This window comes from Coturnix japonica, chromosome 3 (genome assembly GCF_001577835.2).
Source record: "Coturnix japonica isolate 7356 chromosome 3, Coturnix japonica 2.1, whole genome shotgun sequence".
Lineage (NCBI taxonomy): Eukaryota > Metazoa > Chordata > Aves > Galliformes > Phasianidae > Coturnix > Coturnix japonica.
Window position 1 is genome coordinate 27268712 of NC_029518.1, and position 22319 is coordinate 27291030.

Sequence of the window (22319 nt, forward strand, 5' to 3'; positions counted from 1 at the left end):
CCCTTCTGAAGGGAAAAAGATGGTACATGTGGCCTCCCTCAGAGCAGAGCAGCACCTGCTGAGTTTCTAGCAGGAAGCAACACCCAGAGGAAAACAGAGATTAACTGAAGGTCATAGGACTAAGGGAGCAGCTCTTCAGCTGGATGAAGGGAGAGGGTGAATTTCTGCTGCCTGCAGCCCTGAGGAGACGCCAGTGTGATGATGCTGTGTGCTTCTGGCTCCTTGGTACTGGGAAAAAAGACAACGGGGCAACACTAGAGGGAATAGCTATAAAGAGTGCTACGTTATTAGATCAGACTAACAGCTCCATGCAGGATGGACCATACCTGGGGATGTACATGACCAGCAGTGTTGAGAAGACAGGGTGCCAAGCCTTTCCAAGGATGGGAGAATGGAGAGGGAGCTGCAGGGGGGATACCTGCATCTAGTTGGAGGCTCTCTAAAGCCAAGCACTGTTAAAGTGAGTGGAAAGAGGCAATGCTACCCCAAACTGAGAGGAAATTAAGGTGGGACCCAAGGAGCCTTCTCCATGCCTGCTGCTAGAGAAGAGGTGGGACTGGATTTGAGACACTACCAACCCCAGGCTCCAGGAGAGGAGGTTGCCAGGCAGTCGTACAGACAATTTGTTGTGGTGCAATGCATGAGCTCACTGTGTGGATAGCAAGCCCTGAAGGGCTCTCCATCATTACTCTTACACACCGAGGTGGGAATGGGTTGCCACCTCCTCTTGGCACAGACTGAGTCACTAAGAGGGCGGATGGCTACCTCTGTTTGCACTGGCAAATGTCAGGATGGGGGTGCTTGCTGGCTTTCAGACAAAGGGACAGATTAAAGAGGTTGTGCTCCTGCACATTCAATGACTGGCAGTGCCAGGCTGTATGTGAGTCTCTAATGCACTACATGCCAATGCACCTCTGCATGGAGGATGGCTAGATAGCAATTTGCTACTAGATTTAGAAAAGCACTGACCAGGATGAGGTTTCCTCACTGAGCTCCACAAGCTTTTGGAAACTTCTGCCTACCAAAACCAATACAGCTCAAGTGCTTGGATGGGAGCAGAGAGATTCAGCAAGTCCAGATGAGTAATGGGAAGAGGAAGATGCAGAGCCCTCGAGAGAGATGAGCACTCGTGAGGATAACAGATGGACTCCACCGAAAAGCTGCTCCAGAGCCTCAGAGCACGACAGCTCTGCTACTCCTCCTTAGTGGAGCACTAAGTGTGAGCAAGGCATTCCCTCTGTGCTATCTACCACAGCTACCACCACCTTTGCTTTCGCAGCCAAGATTGCTCTGCCCTTTGAAGCTAAGGAGCAGTCACAAAAATAGGAGGACCTCTGTGCCCTCTTGAGACAGTAGCAGGCCACTGCTTTGCACGTGATGAAGTGATCTGTGCAGGCTCTGCTGGCTGATTGTGCAGCATGTCATTCGGAATATTGACAAGGCAATGGAATGGTTTTTTACTTGGGTGTAAAAGGAGCAAGAAAGAGAGAAGAACATGGAGGAGAGATCTGTGACAGTGCTCAGCTGGCAGCCAGCTGTCTTCACCCTGCAGACAAAGCCAGGCCAAGGTGCTGGAAGATGCTCTTAGCCACACTGAGACAGGAAAGTCTCTTCCTATATGGGAAAGAGAGAAGGGACAAAGATGATGACTTGCTGAGCACCCTACCAGCCTGGAGTAGGTGGTAAGGAATAAGGTCCAATGCTTGCTCTTGTCCTGGCAGCCACACGGGGGTGAATACAAAAGAAAAGCCTGGTGATGACCTTCATGCAACTGCCATGAGAAAAGCCCTTGGGGCTCACCAGCATGAGGGATGGGCAAAGAAAAGGCAGCTGCCCTCTGTCTGGGGCGACCCTAGGTAGCCACAGGCTCATGTTTCTTTCCCAGTATTCACAGTGGGATAGCAGGACACAGGCGGGTACAGCAGGGTACATGATATGGCACTATTTGCCTCAACTAGCAGCTCCTTGGCACTAATGCACACAGGGAATATTTAAGGGATGTGAGGGGAAAACCACAGTGCACCCAGCTGTGGGAGGTGGCTGACACACAGGGGGCGAGGTGGGGGGAGAAAAGAGCACAAATCCACCAAGAGACAAATCCAAGCCCTGAACTCCCAGCCACTTAGATTAGTTCAGAAGCAAGAGAGAAAACTGCAAAAAGAAACAGAGAGACAGAGAGAGTAAACAAGACCCTGAAAAAACAACATACTATTCCCGCTCCTCTCGTTCCGTCTGCCATCGTCGACGCCTGGGGGCACAGAAACAGAAAAGGAGAGATTACAACCAGGGGAGCAGGCGCCAGGTCCCCTCCATCACAGGGCTCCATGTGGTCCTGAAGAAGAGAAACCTGCTGGTGGTGAGGCTGGAGGATACCTTTCCTGCAGAGCTCAGTGCTGCCCCGAGCCACTGCAACTCACAGACTGCCAAGAGCCACTCACCTGCTCTCTGTGCTTCCTTCACCCAGCTTCTGTCTCTCTCCTCCCCATCCCATGCAGCCAAAATGCATCTGTCCTGGGTCAAACATTCCAGCCCCATAAAATGCTCAACGTGCCCCATGGATGGGCCAAGCAGTAGGAGCACAAAGAGACAGACAGATGCAGCAGCAAGAGCTCCTCCTGCAGATCCCAGACTAGCTGGCATTACTTGTACTAAGCTTATCTGAATTGGTATTGCCAAGGGGATCAAGCAGGCTGGAGCTCAGTCCCATTCTAACCTTTTGGTGACAGGAGCTATTGGAACTGATCAAGCCGAAGCAGAACCAACCAACAGCTTTAATCCACACTGCCTCCACTGGCATGTGACAAAATACAACACACACACAGTAAACCACCTCTACACACTGCATAGCACAGAGCAAGACTCTGCACAACCCCCCAGCTCCACCAAGGGGAGTTACTCATTCAGCACTGGAAGAAATCAACTGTGCTTCCTGCTGTTTACAGCAAAAATGGGAACAGCAAGGCATGCTCCTGGAAGGAATCACATACAGCTGCCTTCAATGTAGGATCCCCGTTGCCTGACTTGCTAGAAGACATGACTGGATGTATCCCCTCTGCCTCCCTCGCTCTGTTCCCACAGTCTGTGCAGCCTTATCCTATCGTGCTCTGCTCTCAGGCTCATCACAGGTCTTGTAAAGCAGAGCATGGCAGCAACAAGTGGTAGCTCTCACTCTTTCCTCTGCAAAAAAAGCAAACAAACAGCTGGTGACCCAACACTTCCATCAGCCAGGGGAAAATGAGCTGCATGGGATGAACTCAGCATTTGCACTCACTTTTCAAGTTCCACTACTGCCTGGACAGGTCCCTGTTCCAGCCTCACATGTGTCACATGCTCACCTTGCCAGCCAGGCATGCCAGCCGTCCCTGATACAGCCCATCCTGCTTCAGATTTATGAGCAAGTTTGGCACCCAGAAATGCAACCTGCCACTTCTAAGTGCCCTTCAAAAGAGCTACATCCTGCAAAGCCACCTTCAGAGGCCTAAAGATCATCATGGCAGCCCTCACCCCTTCTGCGACCTCTTTTCCCTCCTCCCTCACCTCTGCCCGCTGTTCCTCAGGTCATTTCAGCCCCTGTACAGTTCTGTAAGCACAGGGACCAAAGGTGACATTGTAGCTTTAGCTCCTGGAGCCCAGCAGAGACTGCTCCCTGTACTGGTAGGAGAATGCTGTAACAAAAAAAGCTGGTAAGCAGGGACTTTCCCTGTTTCTGGAGCTCAGCGGATACAAGCTGCATGCCTTCCTCTCTTCTCCTGCCTCTGGCACACACCATGGGATTCATCCCTTCTGCAAGGAAAGGTACTGCTTACGCTGTTTTTTCCCTGCCTCTCTGCCATGCTTACCTGTCAGCATCCGTCACCAGGGCCAGGCGTCCATAGTCCCAGGCAACTTTACGCAAAATTGAGAAAACAAACAACAATGCCTGGAAGAGAGCAGAGAAACAGTTGTGAGACACGGCATTACTCAGCTCTGCTTGCAGAGGGAGGGAGGGGACAGACTGCTCAGCTAACAGCACACTGAGGCTGTGGGACAGCACAAGTCATCAGGGCTGAATAATCAGGCTGTCTAGGTGGCTAGAGGCAGAATGAGGTCCAGGATGCAACACACAGCAGTGAAGTTGGTCACAGGATCAAGAATTCCTCATATCCCGAGGAGATAAGGTTATGACTACAACGTCCATGGTCCCATGGTTACCAAGGATCAAGCAAAACCTTTGGGTAGGTAAGTGAAGGAAGAGTTTTGGGACATGGGACTGACCTAACCTGACCTGTGTCCTCCCAGAAAATTGGCAACCCCCTTCCACAGGCTCAGTGCAGTGGTGCTAGAATTAAGCCAAGGCTCAGAGTGGTTAAGGGACATGATTGAGGCCACAGAATCCGCCAGCAATAAAGTCAGGAATGGAAGCTGGGATTCTCACTTCTGACCAGATCATAGTTCTCCCTTCATGACTAATTAGCTGGGAAGGTGCCAAAACAGCCATAGGCAAACTTACAAGAAAGCACATGAAATCAAGGGCTAAGACGGTGGGCACCCCGCCGAAGGGCAGCCCCTGCAGCACTGTGCTGCGGATGCGGGCACTGTAGCAGTAGTCCTTGGTGCTGTTGCTGCATGTGGAGGCTTTGCAGGAGGCCCCTCCTGAGCCCAGGGTGGCGATTACGTAGGGAAGCATCTCTACAGCTTCATCGTCTTCCCTGGGGGTAGAAAGAAAGGCCTGGTTAGTGCATGCCAGCTGGTTAATAGCATTGCCCCATTAGAGTTCAGATCACTCTCAGCCATCATCTTGGGTTCTCCTGTGTTCTTCCTCTGAAAACCATGCAAAGAAACCTGGAGAGCTTTCAAGGGTGCTGGAAAAGCTCATGAGGTCCCGTCATTTAGGACTCACAGACTACCTTCTTTTCCCAAAGGTGCAGCATCTCAGGAAAGAGTGAATGCATGAGGTGACATTAAGTCACGTCTGGATGATGAAAACAAACTGCTACGGGACAGTTGCTGCATCACGATCCCACAATTTCCTCTGTCTGGCTGCATGCCAGTAGCTTTATTAGGCTGAATCACCGCTCGCAGCTCACTGTGTGCCTCAGCTCCCAGGGCCCCACCAGAGAATGCTCCCACCCCTGCCTGCTTTCTCTCCTCTGACTTGGAAGTATTATGCAGAGGGCAGAGAGGAAACTGAGGATCCACTTTTTAGCTGGCCAAATGTCTTCCCCCCTCCCCCCGGGGAGCTGCTCCTCCTGCACAGAGCAGCTCAACGAGCACCACAGAGAGGATCATATCAGCACGGTCAAGAGTGAATTGAGCACAACTGGGATGCCCTGGAAGGAAGGGATCAACAGAAACATGATCGCTCTGTGGATCAGCAGAGAGGAAACCCTATCAACTGCGGAAGGACTGTAGCTACCCCAGTGGGTTATTTGCCCCAAGCATCAACAAGCCACCCTGCTGCCTTGTGCTGGCCTGCTGTTGCAGCGAGGCCACCACCAGCAGCCCTGCCTTCCTAATGCCACAGGAGATGGTGACATTAACAGAGAGGCCACAAGTGCATCCTGGCAATCTCCTGCCTCGCTGCAGTGATTTATCAGTGTCATAACACAGTGCTGGCTGGTTAATGACCACCACGCAGCTCACTGCAGTGCCCAGAGAGCCCTAATCAGCTCAGCTGGGCAGACATATCACAACAAGCAAATCCCATCCTGCATACAGGCCCTGGGGGACATTGACCCCACAGGAAAAGCCACTGAGCAGTTCTTTAAGAGATTCACAGGCACAGAGCTGGAGTGAGGCTGCCAGGAGCTGCAAAAGGGAACGGAAAAACAGCAGGAAGCCAAGCCATGAGGTCGCAGCTGGCAACTAGCTGGGGACTGGCCAGCAGGATTCACCCCAGCTGAACCTGAGAGGGACTCAGGAGCAGGGAACGCGTGACAGCAGCTGGCAGGAAGAGAAGGGACAGCAAGAGACACAGGGGCCCACCATCAACAACACCATCAAGCTGCCTTCCCAACAGCATCATCACCAGGCCAGGACTTGTTACAGGGAAGCCACAGGCTTGGGAGCAGGAAGGGCTGTGCCCCTCTGAAGTGCCAGTCTAGAGGGTTCACTGCAAAAAGAAATGCTCCTAATTCCCCTTTTGGAGAATCTTGAAAACTTCTAGGTCTTAAGGGGTGCAGCAACAAGTTCCAGATACTAGCAGCATTGAGTGAAAGACTGCACTATCCCACTGCAACTCCATTCCTCGTGTTACTGCAAAGGCACTGAACAAAAGCCATTGCTGTCTGTAGGCCTATGATACCCATAACAAAGCTCCCCCCTCCTGCTTCCCATCACAGAATCACAGATTCGTAGGGGTTGGAAGGGACCTCCAGAGACCATCGAGTCCAACCCCATCCTCCTACTTTGTCACACTGCAAATTGCTCATCCAACTCTGGTTTCTGGACCCTTGGCCAGTCTGTTATACCTTGTCCAATGGAGGGCTCTGTTTGCTGCCTTTTATGGGTGATTTCAGAGGTTTTTTAAGCATCCAAGCAAATGACAGAAGCTGGCTGAGTATCTATCAACCTATCAGCTATTATTGCAGAGAAGTACTGAAGGACTTGCAGCAGATGAGAAAAGTATGATCTTCTGCAGAGACCAAACCATTCACTTAATTCCTGAATATTTTATAGCTCCATTTCCTCCCTTCTGAAAGAAATGAGGCTCATATGCTCACACTGTCCGTGACTCCATTATTTATACAAGCCATTACACATTCAAGACAAACTTAGCAATCCTGTGGGTAACATAAGCCACATTTCAGAGAAATAGGTAGCAAATATATACTTTTTTTTCCACCCCCTAAGTCCTAGACGATGGACTGGAAGAGACCAGAAATGAACCTTCCTAATCTGTCCAGTACCCCAGTCAGAATATCCCATAGTGGAAAAGCTGAGGCAAACACCCAAAACTTAAACTGCTTTTAAGCTTAAAGGGATGCCTAGAATCTCTCTTTCCACTGGCACCTTTCTTACTGTCATTTTGGGGTGACATTACAACACTCCACCATAAATGCTTCTTGGTCTCCCCTTCTTCAGAGGATGCTGCCCTCAGATGCAGAGGATCTAAGGTTAAATAAATGAGTTGGCTGAATCTTGAAAGAGGCAAAGGACAGTTTGAAGCCAACCTTGGCATGGTCCTGGGACAATGACCTCTTTGAGGGCATTAGCGTCATCCCTTTGTGCCCATTCTTAATGCTCTATCACAACCTTCAGGCAGGGGATTACTGTGAGGGCTGGGGTGCTGAAGGCCAGCAGCAGAGCCTGACCCTTTCTGAGCAGTCAGCAGGACATCAGATGAGGCCCCATTCAACCCCACAGTCTTCCCCTTCTGCCTGAAACGTTTAATGCTGACTTCCCCAGAACTGCAAGGCCAGCACAGAGAGCCTTGCCAAAGGTATTTTTGCCTCTTATTCAGCAATATGCACATCCACTCTCTTCCCTCCATGCAGCAGAAAAGAGGAGGAGGAACAGAGGTCCCCCTGCCTCCCTCATCCCCTGCTGCATGCAGAGCTGCAGGAGAGCACTTGCTTGTCAGTACTCTGGGCAGCCTCTGCAGCCAGCAGGACACTCACTGGGGACCTGCTGCCCCACAGCAAAGAGCAGAGCTGCAGGGCAGAGGCACGGATGTGGGCGAGCTCTACCAGCCGCGCCACTGATGTCAGCCAGACGCAAGGAGGTGGCCTGAGAAACGTCTGCAAGGAAATATAAATCAATACACAGTATGCCTGTACATGCAGCCAGAAAGACGTAAGCGCGCCGGTGACATCTGTTTGTTCCTTCACCGGTAAATTTTAATAACCCTGTTGGTAATTAGAGGAGAGAGACTGGCAGAACTGTACCTGTTTATGGCAACAAGACAGCCTCCTAACGGGCTGGGAGCACAGAGACAAGCGACAAGCAGCTAGGTACCTGCAGCCCCAGGGGCAGGGCACTGCAGATTCAGATATACAAAGGTGAGAGATCCTTCTCTCCAGCTTCCAGTGGACAGGATAAGTGGCCTCGCAGCAGAAACAAGGGGCAGATAGCTTTCCGACTGCAGGGGGGTGCTCTGCCTCCTCAGTCAACACACAGCTCCCCATACACTTCACCTTCTCTGTAAGCTGGCCAAGCAGCCTCCCAGCAGCTGCTGGGCATCCAAAGCTTTCATCTGGCAGGCTCTGATTCTTCAAAGGAAAATCCAGGTCAAAGCAAAAGCCCTGGGTACAAAGTTCTTCCAGCTGGCTCTGCATCAGGCCTCAAATATCTGCTAGCAAAAGGCATCATATCTTTCTTCTGTGTATCAGCACCAGCCACCAACACTAGCAGGTCACGGTCATGACCAACTCCTGGCTCCATGCTGTTCTGCGGCTGCCTGCATATCATCAATGGTGCATGTCCTGCTGCTCAGCAAGCCCTGGTCCTGCAGCCAGCACAACTGTAACCATTGCTGGTCACACCAGCAGCACACCATGCTGTGAGAGGGTGTCTGGCAGGGATGGACAGGGATTGTGACGTCAAAGAAGCTTCGTATCCATGAGAAACAAAAGCCCAACGTTCTCCTAGAGGCAACTGAGACCCTCCAGCTTCCTAATCCTGCTGGAGGGTGATCCTGAAGGGACACAGGTGTCTTAGAGGTTCCCACTTCTTTCCTGGGGCTCAGTACTGCACAGCTCCTGTGTAGGAATAACCATCCTGTAGGCTGGGCCATCAGCATCAGGGAAATCTTCAAACCATTCTCTTTCCACAGCTTCACCTGGACAGTCCTCTCTTGCCTAGGTTGAATAACCCCTCTTCTTTCCTGCAGGCTGTTTTCTCACTCATGACTCTGAGTACAACTTCCATGAAGTTCAGGGAACAAATCCATAAAGTTCAGGGAACCAATCCATCTCACAACTCCGGCCCTTTCAAGATGTTCTCTTAGTCTCTGTGTTTTTTCTCCCACACCACATATTGCCACCCTCCCAGTCTGAGTTTTCAACAAGGAACCAATCAGTGCAGACACGGCACCTGGCACTTCTGGACTGCTAAGCTTATGAGAGGCCTCCAGCTTCATCCTATTAAGCCTCCTGATGACTTTACAATCTGTACTCGGCCTCCTGACACATTACAAGTCTCCATTTGTAGGATGCCATCCATGTGTCTCACACTAGTCCATGCCAAGGGCCCATCTCTCCCTCTGCCATTGGGACAGATTCCACACCAGCCACGTTTCCACCTGCAATCTAGCAATCGCTCTCAGCCTGCGCAGCAGTGCCATGGCCAATCTGATTCACATTACATTCTGTGCATTAGATTTCATGAGTCACCAAATCAAACACTTTAGTTCCAAATATATCTACCTGTCATTTCCCCTTCAAGCTCCCAGGCTATAAATCTATCAGAAAGAACCCAAGTTTGTCTGCCAGCACACACTTTATAAACAAATACTGCTTACTGTTTGGCCTCCCTTGCTTCCTGCAAGCATATGTTGACAGTGATACAGCAAACACAGCACATTTAGTGGCAAGACTGATGTGGTATTATGCCTCGTGCTGTATATTTTGTGGAGCTGTGGCCACATGGTAACAAAGCCCTGGCTGGGAACTCCTGGTGCTGTGGTTATACACATGAAGCCCAGAAAACAGCACTTTGGGTGGATTCCTCACCTACCACCCAGCATCCCAACAGCAGCAACTCCACCCATTCCCAGGGGATGTTCACTAAAGCCAAGGATGGAGACTCCATCATCCCCCTATACCACTAGTTTTCAGCTTCTGGTGTATGGATCTCAGCAGCACATTGGCAGTTCCACTAGGATTGTCTTCTGCGTCACCTCTTGCATACGTCTTGTCAGCACTTACACTGCTGCTCAAGGTCTACCTGCAAAGCTCTAATGGCCTGTTCCAGGCGGGCTGTGCCAAAATACATTCTTTAGGTGAGAACGACTACTTACTGAGAACCTTCATTGCACGAGCATCACATTGGGCTTTGAGCACCATTAAGCAGAACTGTTCAGGCGCATCACATCAGGCTTGGCTCAAACACTGACCAATCTCCCCCCTGGTCCCTTACATGCTTTGGATTTTAACACATTACCCTCAATTTAAGTGACCAAAAGCCATCCTGTCAGTTTCACACAAGCACACACTTTTAGAAGCCCTGCATCTCTTCCAGCTCTCACCCCCTTTGTCTATCACCAAGCTCTCCTCACCTTGGAGCTTCTTTTTTATCTCTAATGTTAATCCTCTTGTGCACAGGGGAGTATTAACACGTCTGCCTTCCCTCATGTCCTGTATCTGTCCTTCACCAGGCTTCTCAGGCTGGGCATTCTTATCCACACCCATCTTTTCTTCCTGAATGCAGAATCTCTCTGTCACAGAACCAGGTTTCTGAGCTAGTCTCTCAAGGTCACATTGACTGTTTCCTCCTCCTCACTTCTGCATGACAGGAATCTTTACTTTTTTTTTGCAGCAGAGCTCAAAATACACAGGAATTTCATCAGCTGGGCATGATTACAAGCCCTTACCTACACAGCACGATTAGCACTTCCCACTAAGGAAACCCTTAGCGATGCATACAACCAAGAGATGGCAAGCAACATCTCAGTTGTCAAAGCTGCATCCCCCCAGGGACTGGCAGGACATCCTGCTGCATCAGCCCTGGGAGCATCCCTGCTTCCTCCTCCACAGCATGTAAGTTGCTCACTCAGAGGTTACTGGGGTAAGTTCCATTCAGTCCTTCCACTGCAAGCATTTGACAACATGACACTGGACAGGCACAGAACTGAGGTTGTTCTCTTGGATGGTGTTGCAGAAAAGCCCCATCCTTGTGCCTTGAGCAGCTGGTCCACAGAGACCCAAGAAAACCAGAACCCTGCATCAATTTAGGAACCATTGCAGAAGGGTGCATGCGGGCTGCTTAGAGCAACAGCTCTGGAAACACTTGGTAGCACTGGAAAAAAACAAAACACAAACCCTTCTTTCTTTGGAACTAATGGGAAAGGGCCACCAGCCCAGCTCTCAGCCAGCAGGAAACACATGGGAAGCAAAACCAGGAAAAGCCTATGGGGAAATCCCTTCCCTTGTAAACACAGCAGGGCGAACATCTGTATGGGCAAGAAGTCAGGATGCCACATGAGCTGCAGCAGAAAGCACAAGTTCTCCATGTTGGTGGGAACATCTGCTGCAGGCTCTGTCATCTGTACCCTTCCTACAACTAGTAAGGCTGATCCTTTTGTATGGTCCTTACAGAGACCACTGCTCTGAACACTGGCTGGCTGGGAATTGTCTCACCTTTCCCTCACCTTCCTTACTGTGTTACTAAAGTAGCGCTTGTGTAACAGAATTGGTTACAAAGAATCCACAGAACCTGGAAGCCACAGAGGCCAACACAACCACAGCGATGTGGCAAGCAGAGTAAGTCCTCTTCCTGGCTACGGGCTGTGAGAAGGGATTCAGTAGCCAGAGCAGAGGAGGAAAGAAGTCTATCATTCCTCAACAACAGCCAACATCAGCAAAGGGCTAAACGGCTCTCACAGCAAGAGGTCAGGATGCAGCCAGCAAGCCAGGACAGCTAGGGAAGAACATCTAGGAACCAGCGTCCTGCATCCACTGGGGAAAGAGTGACAGGAGCTAGAGCTCCAGCAACAGCAGTACAGAGGAAGGACTGCACACAGAGCTGACACAGCATCCAGCAGAACCACAAGCAGCACGGTGACCTTGGCCATGATAGCATGCAACTTGGAAAACTGTGATACTGAAAAAGCACAGGCTTTAAAGCACATCAACCCCCCCCTCTAAGCACCCAGTCCTAGCAGCTATTGGCTTCCAATAGTGAAGACAAGTAAGTTGCCCAGCCTGTGAGAGACCAATTTCAAGCTCCTGCTGGGAGTTGAATAGAGAAGGTCATAGCATGAGATGGATATTAAACACAGCTTTGAGACTCACTGTCTCAGAGCAATTCTGCACAATGCTATGGATAGAAAACCGCAGGACCCCACTCGGTGCATTATAGAGCTGGAAGATGCTGCAGTCCCTCTTCTACAGGATGCTTGTTCTGACGCTGTCAAAGAAATCTGCTCCAGAGACAGGGAACTGCTCCTGAATAATCCGCACTTGCTGGGCAGAACAAAAGTAGAACACCTCTTTTTGAATTCTTGAGGTAGGTCTGACCTTCTTGGGCAAGGGTCTGCGGCCAGGAGTATGCACACAAACCAGGCAGGGGATGCAGGGCCTGTGGCCAGCCACCAGTCTTTGTGAGATGCTGAGTGGGCTGTTCTTTTCCCTGGTCCCTCTCTACTCTCCAGTCTTGGCAAGATGAGCTGAGCCATGCTTGGGAACACAGGGAACAAAGCACTGGTTGGGCACTGGGCACAGAGATGAGGGTGGCCAGCCAAGCCAGAGAACTCAGAAGAAGTACTTCAAGGCAAGCAGCCCGGCTCCCAGGCCCACAAATAAAGGTAGGCAAGATGAAACGGCTACTTAAGACTTGAAGGAGGGCAATCCTTGTTTAATCTAGAGCCCCACCTCAATGGTAGGATAAACAAAGAAATGGAACTTTAATTGGGCAAAGCCACTCTGAGTCACTGTTTACATGGAGCACAGCTCCACAAAAGCTAGTATCAAACCTATGGAAGTCCAAGGAGTTGCAGTTGGTAACAAGGGTTCTTCCCCCAGCCCTTGCTTGTGCTAAGAACACTGAAATCCCAACTTGACCTGAACATCACACCTGCAGCATCACCGCATCCATCAGACACTGCACGCTGAGGGCTACCAGAGGTGATATTAGGAAGGGCACTCCAGCCTATGTGGGTCAGCATCACACAGGAGAACAAACACTGGGCATCTGCCAGGCCTTGAAGAAAGCAACACCATAACCTAAAGCAATGGCCCTGACTTCAGTAACAGAATAATTCCTAGCACAAGCAGAAGCAAAAATCTGCTGAGAGTTTAAATCTTGGTCACTACGAGTCAGTGGGCACAACGACCCATTGCATGTTCTGACAGGATTCCACCTTTCCCTCCCAAAGCACTCCCTCACACTGTGCTTCCACTGACTGTTTTCCCTTGGCACTAGAAACAAATGTGTCTGCAATGATGGCTGGGACCCTTATGCCCTGAGACAGGAGGGGCAGTACACCCAAATCAAAAGGGGCTAGTGGACCCCGAAGACCACTAGGGCACTGCCACAGTCAGCAAAACTGTTCTTTATTCATTTATGTGCTGAAGACTATGAACACACTGTTCCATATCTTGTTTCTGGATCAGACAACATACTATATGTGCTACACAGAATGACAAATCACCTGTTAGAGCTGCAGCTGAGGCCTCCAATGCAACACGACAGAACAGCAAACAATTCCTCCAGAACTTTCCTTATAGGAGCAAAGTTTGGCCTTCACAAACATATCACAGAGGCAGGAGTATAAAAGCAATTAACAGATTACAGCATTCAAAGATTGATTACTAATTAATAACCCAGATGAGCTTCTCCCAACACAGATCTTAGCCTTGGCAGCTGTATGGGCTCAATGTCTCTTAAGATGTTTCTCCAAAGATCTTCACACAAAAGAAACAACCCCTGCTCAGGAAAGCTCCCAAGTACATACTTATCTTGAAATACTCTCACTGAAGTACTTGGAACTTAAGCATATGGGGTAAATTTAAGTGTTTGCCTAAAGAGGGACAGACTCAAGCTGTGCGCTCTGGTTCAAGTACCTGATGTTTCCCAGGACCACTCACTGACCCTTGGCTACGTGTACTGGTTGTCAGCCCAGCCTCAGTTGAGCAACTTGGGGTATAAAAGCTGAGCCAGAATTTACCTTTGATGGCAAGAAATAAGGTCCAGTGGCACAGTTTGCAGCTACAACTGTCACAAGCTGCCTTTGCATCCGTACCCTGAGATGTCAGAAGAGCTCTCCTTTGGTCACGTTGGAGCCAATCACCAACAAACTCATCCTGTCTCCCTAGCTTAGCATCTCATTTCCCACTCGCCCTCAGCACAGCAGCCTCCCACAGCGTAGAGTGTCTAGAGTGTCTAGAGTGGAAGACGATAGTTTTATTATTATTGTTTTTAATAAACACAGAAGTTTGACAAGCATCAACTCTCATATGATGAAGTTCAGTTTACACCGTTTAAAATCAACAAACATTCAAACTGCTTAGCTGTTTCATTTTCAAATACCAGAACACAATTGCACCCGGTTGCCAGACTTTCTATGCATCATCAACAACGTTAGGGCTTATCAGGCTCTCAGCAAACACTACCGCACGCAACAAACACAGCCTTCATGTCACACACTAGTCAGTCTACTTCGCGAGTGTCTTTTGCCTGGCTCTTCCAGTGCAGCCCAGCAGCTGAGAGAGGCCACCCTGATACCCCAGCACTGGGTTTACCTGTTTGAAACCAGCACCTGGATGTGGAAAAGTACAAGGATGCAGGAGGGCAGCACCTCCTTCAGCCCTCCTGCACAGCCGCCTGCTGTCTGCTTGCCCATTTACACTGGAGGCCTGTCGTCATGATCTGGCCACAGCCCTGAAAGCAAGCAGGAAGGCTGGAATTTCTCCCCTGGCAGCCTGCCCTCCTCTGATGCCACCTGACTGGCATCCCGATCAAAGCCTCCGAGGAATCCTGAGTGTGGAAGTCAGGGCCACATCGGTCACCAGGCACAGGGATTGACAGCAGGGTGACAGGGGGCAACAAAGGGACCAAGATAACACTGTGGGGTTCCTTGTTGCACAGACACCCTGAAGTTGGCTGTTACTTTCCGTGGATCATCAGAAATCCACAACCTCTTCAATTCATACTTCAGCGTTTGCTCTGAAATGGCACACACGTGACACCTGTGTGACTGGGCAGAGAAGACAGAGCTCACTCGATTCCCCAGGCTCTATGAAAGCCAGCCAAGCTCATGGCAGCCAGGCCCAGGTCCCACAATGCCCGTGCTCAACAGTGAGCAGAACTCCTCCCAGTATAGCATCAGATGTCTATTTATAACACGCTGTTTACCAACACCGAGTGCTCCAGCAGTGGAGGCAGAGGACCAGATGAGTCAAGAGAGTATGAGCACTCTAGATAGTTGAACCTTCCTCCCGTTATGGGAAGATGACTTAGAGCCTGGTGCTGTAGGATGGCTCATCACACACAGCTCCCTCACCAACAGACAACGGATTCAAGAGTACACTCAGCACTTTTTAATAACAGATACCTAAACTCTGGGCAGATCTTCCTGAGAAAGGGAGAGAATGCTGTTGATCAGATGCACCGAACAAGAACAGGCCACCACCCTATGCCCTGGAAGCAGGGTGTCAAAGAAAAGATTTAACACAGGGCCCCTGAAAGCCTCCTGACAGATTGCGTGATGTTTTTCCAGCAGCTTGGTGGCTGATGTAACACTGTGACAGGGAGTTCAGGCAGTGCCCAACTCCTGTGGAGATAGTGGCCCTGCCAGTTGGTGGGTGCCTGGCAAGCACATGGGAACATGGCCCTCAGCTGCCACTCCACCTGCCTCCTACAGGGCCACCCATCACATCGACTCATTGCCCCTGGGCATCAAGCAAGGACACTCGACTGCTCTCAGCTGTCGGGAGAGACAAGCATAAGACAGTTTGGGCTCAAAGAAGGAAGGATTAAGGAGCCCAGGCCCACAGGATGCCTGTTTGGAACTAGGCACCTGTACAACAAAAGGCAAGAGAAGAGTATTTCCCAGGGTATATTAAATTATGCAGGCTTCCTGTGGTGTCCAAGGCATACCCTGCCAGGCAGCGAGAAACAGACCCTGCAGCAATGTTACTGAGCTGAACACCCATATGGTGGCAGATCAGTCTTGAAGCCCATCCAGGCAGAACAACCAGTGCCAGCTCCTGGCTCCTCCTAAAGCCACCATCGCATTTTCCATTCCTTCCTTCTAGATGAGCCCATCTGTCTCTCTGTGCCAGGTTCATTTTTAGAACCTCATATTTTCCTCTCCTTCTTGGAGAAAGTTATTGCTTTCCTGTTTTCAGACACTCAGCACACCTTCCATACCACTAAACTGGTAATGGACCTCCTGGCTCCATTCCCCTTTGACATTTCCTGCTCCCATCTTCTATGCCATTGCACTTACCAGCTTCAAACAGTTTGAAGAGGACATGCACTTACATTAAGAGGCTCGGATCAATTTCTGAGTTTTCACTTCTAACAGGCACAGGGAAGGTTGTCCAGTGGTCCCACCAGAAAGCCTCAGACGTGGCTCAATGTGTATCCAATCATAGCTTGGAGGCCAGAGGCCCGGCTGGACCATACAATTAGTGACAGAACCACAAGACATCATCAAATGTAGATCCTAGGGATTGCTGATCATCTGCAGAACAAGAGTTCCTAGAAGTTCTGCTCATTCTCACATCCCATACCTTTGACAACACTTCTCATTGCTGATCAACCTTCAGCTTGTACCTGACATGCAGGATGATGTAAAGGAGTGCTCCAACACATCACTTGGGTGCTGGATCTCTACCACAAGAGGGGCTTGTTAGGGAAAACATGTCTAGATACCTGTTGGCAAGCAGGCCTGTGCCCTGGCCCACCCACTCCTCCCACAACAAGCACTCACAAATTCGCCCCCATGATCACCATCCAGCTCATCTCCTCCCACCCACAGCCATCTCTGCTGCCTTAAATCAGAGGCATGCTGCTGATACACCCCACACCTCATCTTCTGCCTGACAGAGAGGAAAATTCCCATGCAAGCCCTCCCAGGGAGGCCAAATCATTAACTCACTGGAGCAGCTTGCTGTCTGCATATCCAGGAGAGCAGCACCATGCACTATCAAGTTCTGTCCTTGCTAGTTCAGTCTTCAATCCAAGACCAATGCTCAGGCTTGTCAGGACAGGGTACATTCCCTGCTCTCAAGGGATGGGGTTGTGGTATGGCAGCCTGGTCTGGTGGTTGGTGACACTGCACATAGCAGGGGGGTTGAAACCAGATGATCATTGCGGTCCTTTTCAACTCAGGCCATTCTATACCAGGTAGAGCCCCAGAAGCATCTCTTCTCCACAAATGACTTTTTTTCCCCTCTCTCTCAAGGAGTAAGAAAGAAGAAACAAAATACGCTTGTCCTGAAGGGCTCTGAAATTCATCCCGCCCAAGGCTCCCACAGGCAAAATGGGACATGAACACTCATGAACCTGTACGTGGGGATACAGAGCAGGAATAACGAGGCCAGCATTGGCACAGGGGTAAAAGGTGTAGAAGTTGTTTTGGTGTTATTCCAAAACTCTGCTTGGAGCTACCAGAGCCAGCTCCGTAAAGAGACAGTGCAACCAGCAGTGCAGGATGGCATCTAGGCAGCAACAACTCCAGAAATGCTCTGGAAGCCTGGGAGGCAATGACAGATTGATAGGGGTGATTGGGCAGGCCAAAAACATGGGTGGGGGGAGAGGGGAAGACAGGCTCAGAGGGAAAGCAGGCAGGCACACTTGCTGTGGATCAGACAGGCTCACAGTACTCTATAACTTTTTGTGACTAGGCTGGGTGTTTCCAGACAGATCAGTCACACAAACACTGTGGAAACTCTCTAGAACTGGACACTTCCACTGCTTTAACTGCCTGTTCCGTTCTCTTCCCTGTCTGAGCTTTTGGACCAAGCCTGCCCCAGGCACCTTCCAGCATGGTCTCAGACGCAGAGGCAAAGTCCCCAGTGATAAACATGTCTGCACAGGCAAAAGTCTATTGATGGGTGTGCAGTTATACCGGCAAAACAGCTTCTAGGTGTTTTGAGGTGGTGGAAGAAAGCAAACTGAGAAGCTGGAGCATTTTTGCCAAAATAATGTATCAGTAGAGCAACCAAAGGAGGCAGTCCCACACCTCAAGCCAGCCAGAAGCCTGTAAGTGTTTTGAAGGAGGCACCTAATGCACCCACAGGCACGACCCAGATGAAACATCACCACCACCAGAAATATTTTCATGCCTTCATCCATTGCAGAGGTGCACCCTATGCCCATCACAGCTGCTTCTCCATTTATCTCTCCTTGAGCAACTCTGGCTATAGGAGACGCTTCCCAGAACAAACACAAACACCTACTGAGGTTATTTCCTGCACACCCAAATTCTGCTCTCATCCAAATGGAATAACACTTGAGAAAAAAGAAGTACATGAAGCAGTGACATGCTGGGGGAGGGGGGGATTTTCCCCAATATGCTTCAAAGCATTTATTTCCCCTGACTTGCAGCAACAGTCAAGAGTTATCTACTCATTAGCTTTGAAGTTCCCCTTATCAAAGACGAGAATAAAAGATGAAGACATGAGAGTGCAAGATGCCGTGAGCTCTAGGCAGCAGGGATTTACACAGGATACATCCTCATCAAGCAAACTGGATCATCTTTATTTTTAACAGCATTACAGCGTTAGTGGGTGAAAGGGAAGTCGCGGATGTAGCGAGATTTTAGCAAGCCATCTGCTGCAGCATCTCATCCCATCTCCCTCTCAAGGTTTGTTCATTGGGCTATGGCAGAAACATTGCCTCTCAGACTGGAAGCTGACTTAGTGAATCTCAATACAGGAACAGCCACAGGTGATGGCTATGTGGCCCTGAAGGTGATCACAGTCCAGCATTTTCCTTGCTATCCTTTACAGCCTGGCATCGCTACCCTTCCAAGCTAATGACACACAGTCATAAGACGTGTTATGCTTATGTGGGATAACCAAGTCCCACCTTAATCTCTTCCTTGATTAGATAAACAGATTGATCTCCTTATGTTTCTCACCATCTCCAGCTCTGATTATTGTGTAGCTCTCTTCAATTTTTGAACATTCTTTTCTGAGCACAGACCCTGGATTTAGATAAGAGTATTTTAGTATCAGTCTCCTGAGCACCTCCTGTAGAATTCGTATTCCCATGGCTACTCATTGCTTCCTCTACAGGTAACAAATATCTCACGTAAACTAAGAAGGCCCCTTCCACCCTGGTAGCTACTGGTGAGATTCACCTATTTGCCAGTTTGTTATAAAAAAGTAAAACAAACAAACACTAAATCAAAACCCAAGACAGATACAAAAACCTCACAGACCTTCAAAATAGCTTCTTCTGCTTTGCCATCTCCATTGACAGTGACTCCACCACTACAGATGAAATGACTTCCCACCCCATCCTCAAAGACTACAGCCAACTACAGTCTTCTAGCAGTACACTGCTGTACATTATTGAGGAAGCTCCCTCTTCCATTTTTTCTTCCTCAGGCTAACTCAGTCCTAGTTCTTTGCATCTTGCCTCCCACACCATATCTCTAAAGACCTTAATTATTCCTGTTGCACTGCTGGACACTCTTCTTGTTCGTGCACATCCTTCCAAGGATCTGAGCCTATTCCACCAGTAATCCCTCATTTATGTCAGGGACAGCAGTAATTATTTCCTGCACCTTAGAGGTGACACTCCCAACACAGCCTGGCACAAGGCTTGCGTTGTGTGTGTCTCCTCCCCAGCAAAGAGCCAACTCATCCAACTCACATAACCTGGTTACACCAACGTTTTCCCCCAGCCCTGCCTCTGCCCTAGGCAGGGTCTCCTATCAACCCACACTTTCAATGCAGCTCTTCAACCAGTCATGCATCCAGCTGAGGGATGTTTCACATCTCCCACCCTTTCCCCATTTGCTTATGAGGCTGACACGTGGGTCAGTGACACAGGCTGACTCAAGCCAGGATCTATCACATCCATCGCCCCCACTCAGCCGCTAGGCGAGCCATCCTTCTAGGCAAGGGAACTGACTGATGTGATGCAGTATGTTCCAGGCAAAAATGCACTGGTGGCTTTTTAAATATTCTCTTAGCACAACAGACACTAGCTGCTCAGTCTAAATAAACTGGGATAAATAGCTATCTGGTTGTAGCCCTACTCCTTCTCTCTATACACTAAGGTACCAAACCCTCTGCTAGGTGTTCTTTAGCACAGCTGCTCACCACACAAAAATTGCTCTAGCTCATTAAGTACCCAGGTGAATTTCATAAGGCTTCATCCACTTGATCATATCTAATTGACTTAAACAGTCATCACCTGTTTTTACTTCACTTGTGCTTGGATTCACTTTTTAAAATTAACTCCTCTTAAATCCCTTATCACCCCTGACCTTCTGTTCCAGGTGAAGACAGAGTTCCCACTTAATGTCACCTTTCATTTGCTCTTCTCCACTCAGCCAGTTCTTTGTCCAACAGCACTGATCCTCCCTGCTGCAGCCAGTCTTCACATTGATTTGTGTCCAGCACAAAGTTCCTTCCTCCAGATTCACAACATTGCAACTCACGTCAAGTGAACTGCCTTTCTACACTGAGTAACAATGAACCCCTGGGCAGTTACTGCAGTTTAACAGGCACACAGTAATTTGTTAGCAGGTCTATGCCTCAAGTATAGAGAGGAGCCCAGCCAAACCAAATCACCAGCCTGAACACACAGTCACCCTGGAGAAGATGTCAGCCTCACCAGCAACACCTGAGAGCCTTCAGAGCCCAGTGGTTCACAAAGAGCTGAGGGATGCATCTCTTAAGATCTTCCCTACACCCATGGCACTAGATTTATTACCAAGTCAGAAGCAAATACCCTCCACAGCCCTGCAGTACTACAAGGCTCTGCTTGACCTTCAAGCAGGAGATACCAGATGATGATGACTACCTCAAGCATGAGGTGAGACCTGCAGCCATCTATGTTTCCACAAAGTAACAGACAGTACTAAGATTGTCTCATTCTCTGGCTTTGAAGGGACCAGGAACAGAGCCTACTAACAGCCCCTATTTAATTTATGAAAGCACCAAGTAAAAGCTAGAACTCCACTGGCTGCCACCCAGAGCTGAGGTCTGCAAGGAATTTAGCAGGAGCACCTCCAGAGGAAGGAGCAGAAGCACACATCAGAATAGGACAAGAAAAACAAGGCAGTGAAAGCTCACAGTGCCTTCTCCAGGCATGGATAAAGAGGGACTCTTTGGTGGCTGCTGGGTTTTAGATGCTGAGGAATCACCTGCAGAAGACAGCAAGTATAGTCAGACATGAGCCCTGCCTGCAGCCATTGCCTCCTAGTGCTGATAGGACACCTTAGCTTGGGAGATGTTGAGAGCTCTGACAGGAGGATCCCCACCTTGCCAGCACCAAGCCTCTACAAACCCGGCCCTGAGAGAGCACTAGTATCCTGTGGAGGCAGAGCAGGGAGATGGGCAGGCAAACAGCACTGACATGGGATGCCCTGTCCCTGAAGGTGTTCAGGGCTAGGTTGGACTGGGCCCTTAGCAGTCTGTTCTAGTATTAGATATGGAGACTGGTGACCCTGCCTACAGCAGGGGGGTTGGAGCTTGATGATCCTCAAGGTCCCTTGCAACCCAAGCCTTTCTATGATTCTACGACATGCAGGAGCAGCAGGGAGAATGGAAGCATTTGCAGCACTGTTGAGCTATCGCATTCACTTAGAGAGAGCCTAGCAAAAAGGAGCAAACGCTGCAGAGACGCACAGAGGAAATCATTCACATCTCACCATTTGTAAGGGAGCTTCTGCCTGCTGCAGCTGATCTGTATCTGGAGCAGAGGGCAGACGCCCAGCTCCAGGCCGGGAGAGCAGAGCAAGGAGGCAGTGCCAACCACAGGCCTGCAGCCTGACAGAAAAGCCATTTCACACTGCAAGCCTCTGCTTCACAGGCCTGGCACCAGCAACACGAATCTTGCCCTCTCTCTCTTGCACTGTGTGTACTCACACATAAGAAAATAATTCCTGGATTTTTATTCACTCGTATTTATCAGGAATCCATCCATCACAGAGCACAAGGTACCAGGGCTACCCCAGCCAGCAAGCAAACCTACAGGCCCGGGGCTGCACCAACAGCACCAGGGGTCCCCACTGGAGCTCACAATGTGCCAGCACAAAAAAGAACGATGAAAACTGCTGCTTGCAGTGGCTGCAGCCAACACACTGCCCAGGGATGAACACAGAACCATGCCTGCAGACAAGCACTTGCTTTCTGCCCTCCCAGCTCCAGCAAGGCCCCGGGGGAGCTGGGAGGAGCGGGAGGCACTGCTCTGACACCAGACAAAGGGCCTTCCTCTGAGTCACGCAGCATCCCCACGGACACAGCCCAGCCGCTCCCTTCCCTGCTCCCTTCTCTGCCGCCTCCGCCATCCAGCCAGACCCGGCACCGCGTGGTCGGGTTGGGGCAAGGCACCTCCGTGTCCCTTCCAGGGCTGGGCTGTTGAAGGGCAGCACAACACCCGGTGCCATGGGGAAAGGCTACTCCGGCTTTGGTTGCCATAGGGATGGAGATGCAGCCCAGCACAGGAAGGAAACGTAGACTCACCCGAGGGCAGGTGCCGATGGGAGGAGAGAG

The 22319-nt window shown here is 50.0% G+C and overlaps 1 protein-coding gene across 3 annotated transcripts in view; it reads right to left on the reverse strand.

The window, feature by feature from the left end:
- TMEM63B (transmembrane protein 63B) overlaps positions 1-22319 on the reverse strand; it is a 36072-nt gene that overhangs the window by 12273 nt on the left and 1480 nt on the right. For 2 of the 3 annotated variants that reach the window (XM_015857686.2, XM_015857685.2), the window contains exons 2-4: positions 4490-4688; positions 3840-3919; positions 2210-2248 (exon numbers count right to left, since the gene is read on the reverse strand). In XM_015857686.2, the coding sequence (XP_015713172.1) occupies positions 2210-2248; positions 3840-3919; positions 4490-4666 (296 nt within the window). In that variant the 5' untranslated portion in view covers positions 4667-4688. The remainder of the gene's footprint in view (positions 1-2209; positions 2249-3839; positions 3920-4489; positions 4689-22319) is intronic. The other variant, XM_015857687.2, reaches the window with a different exon arrangement.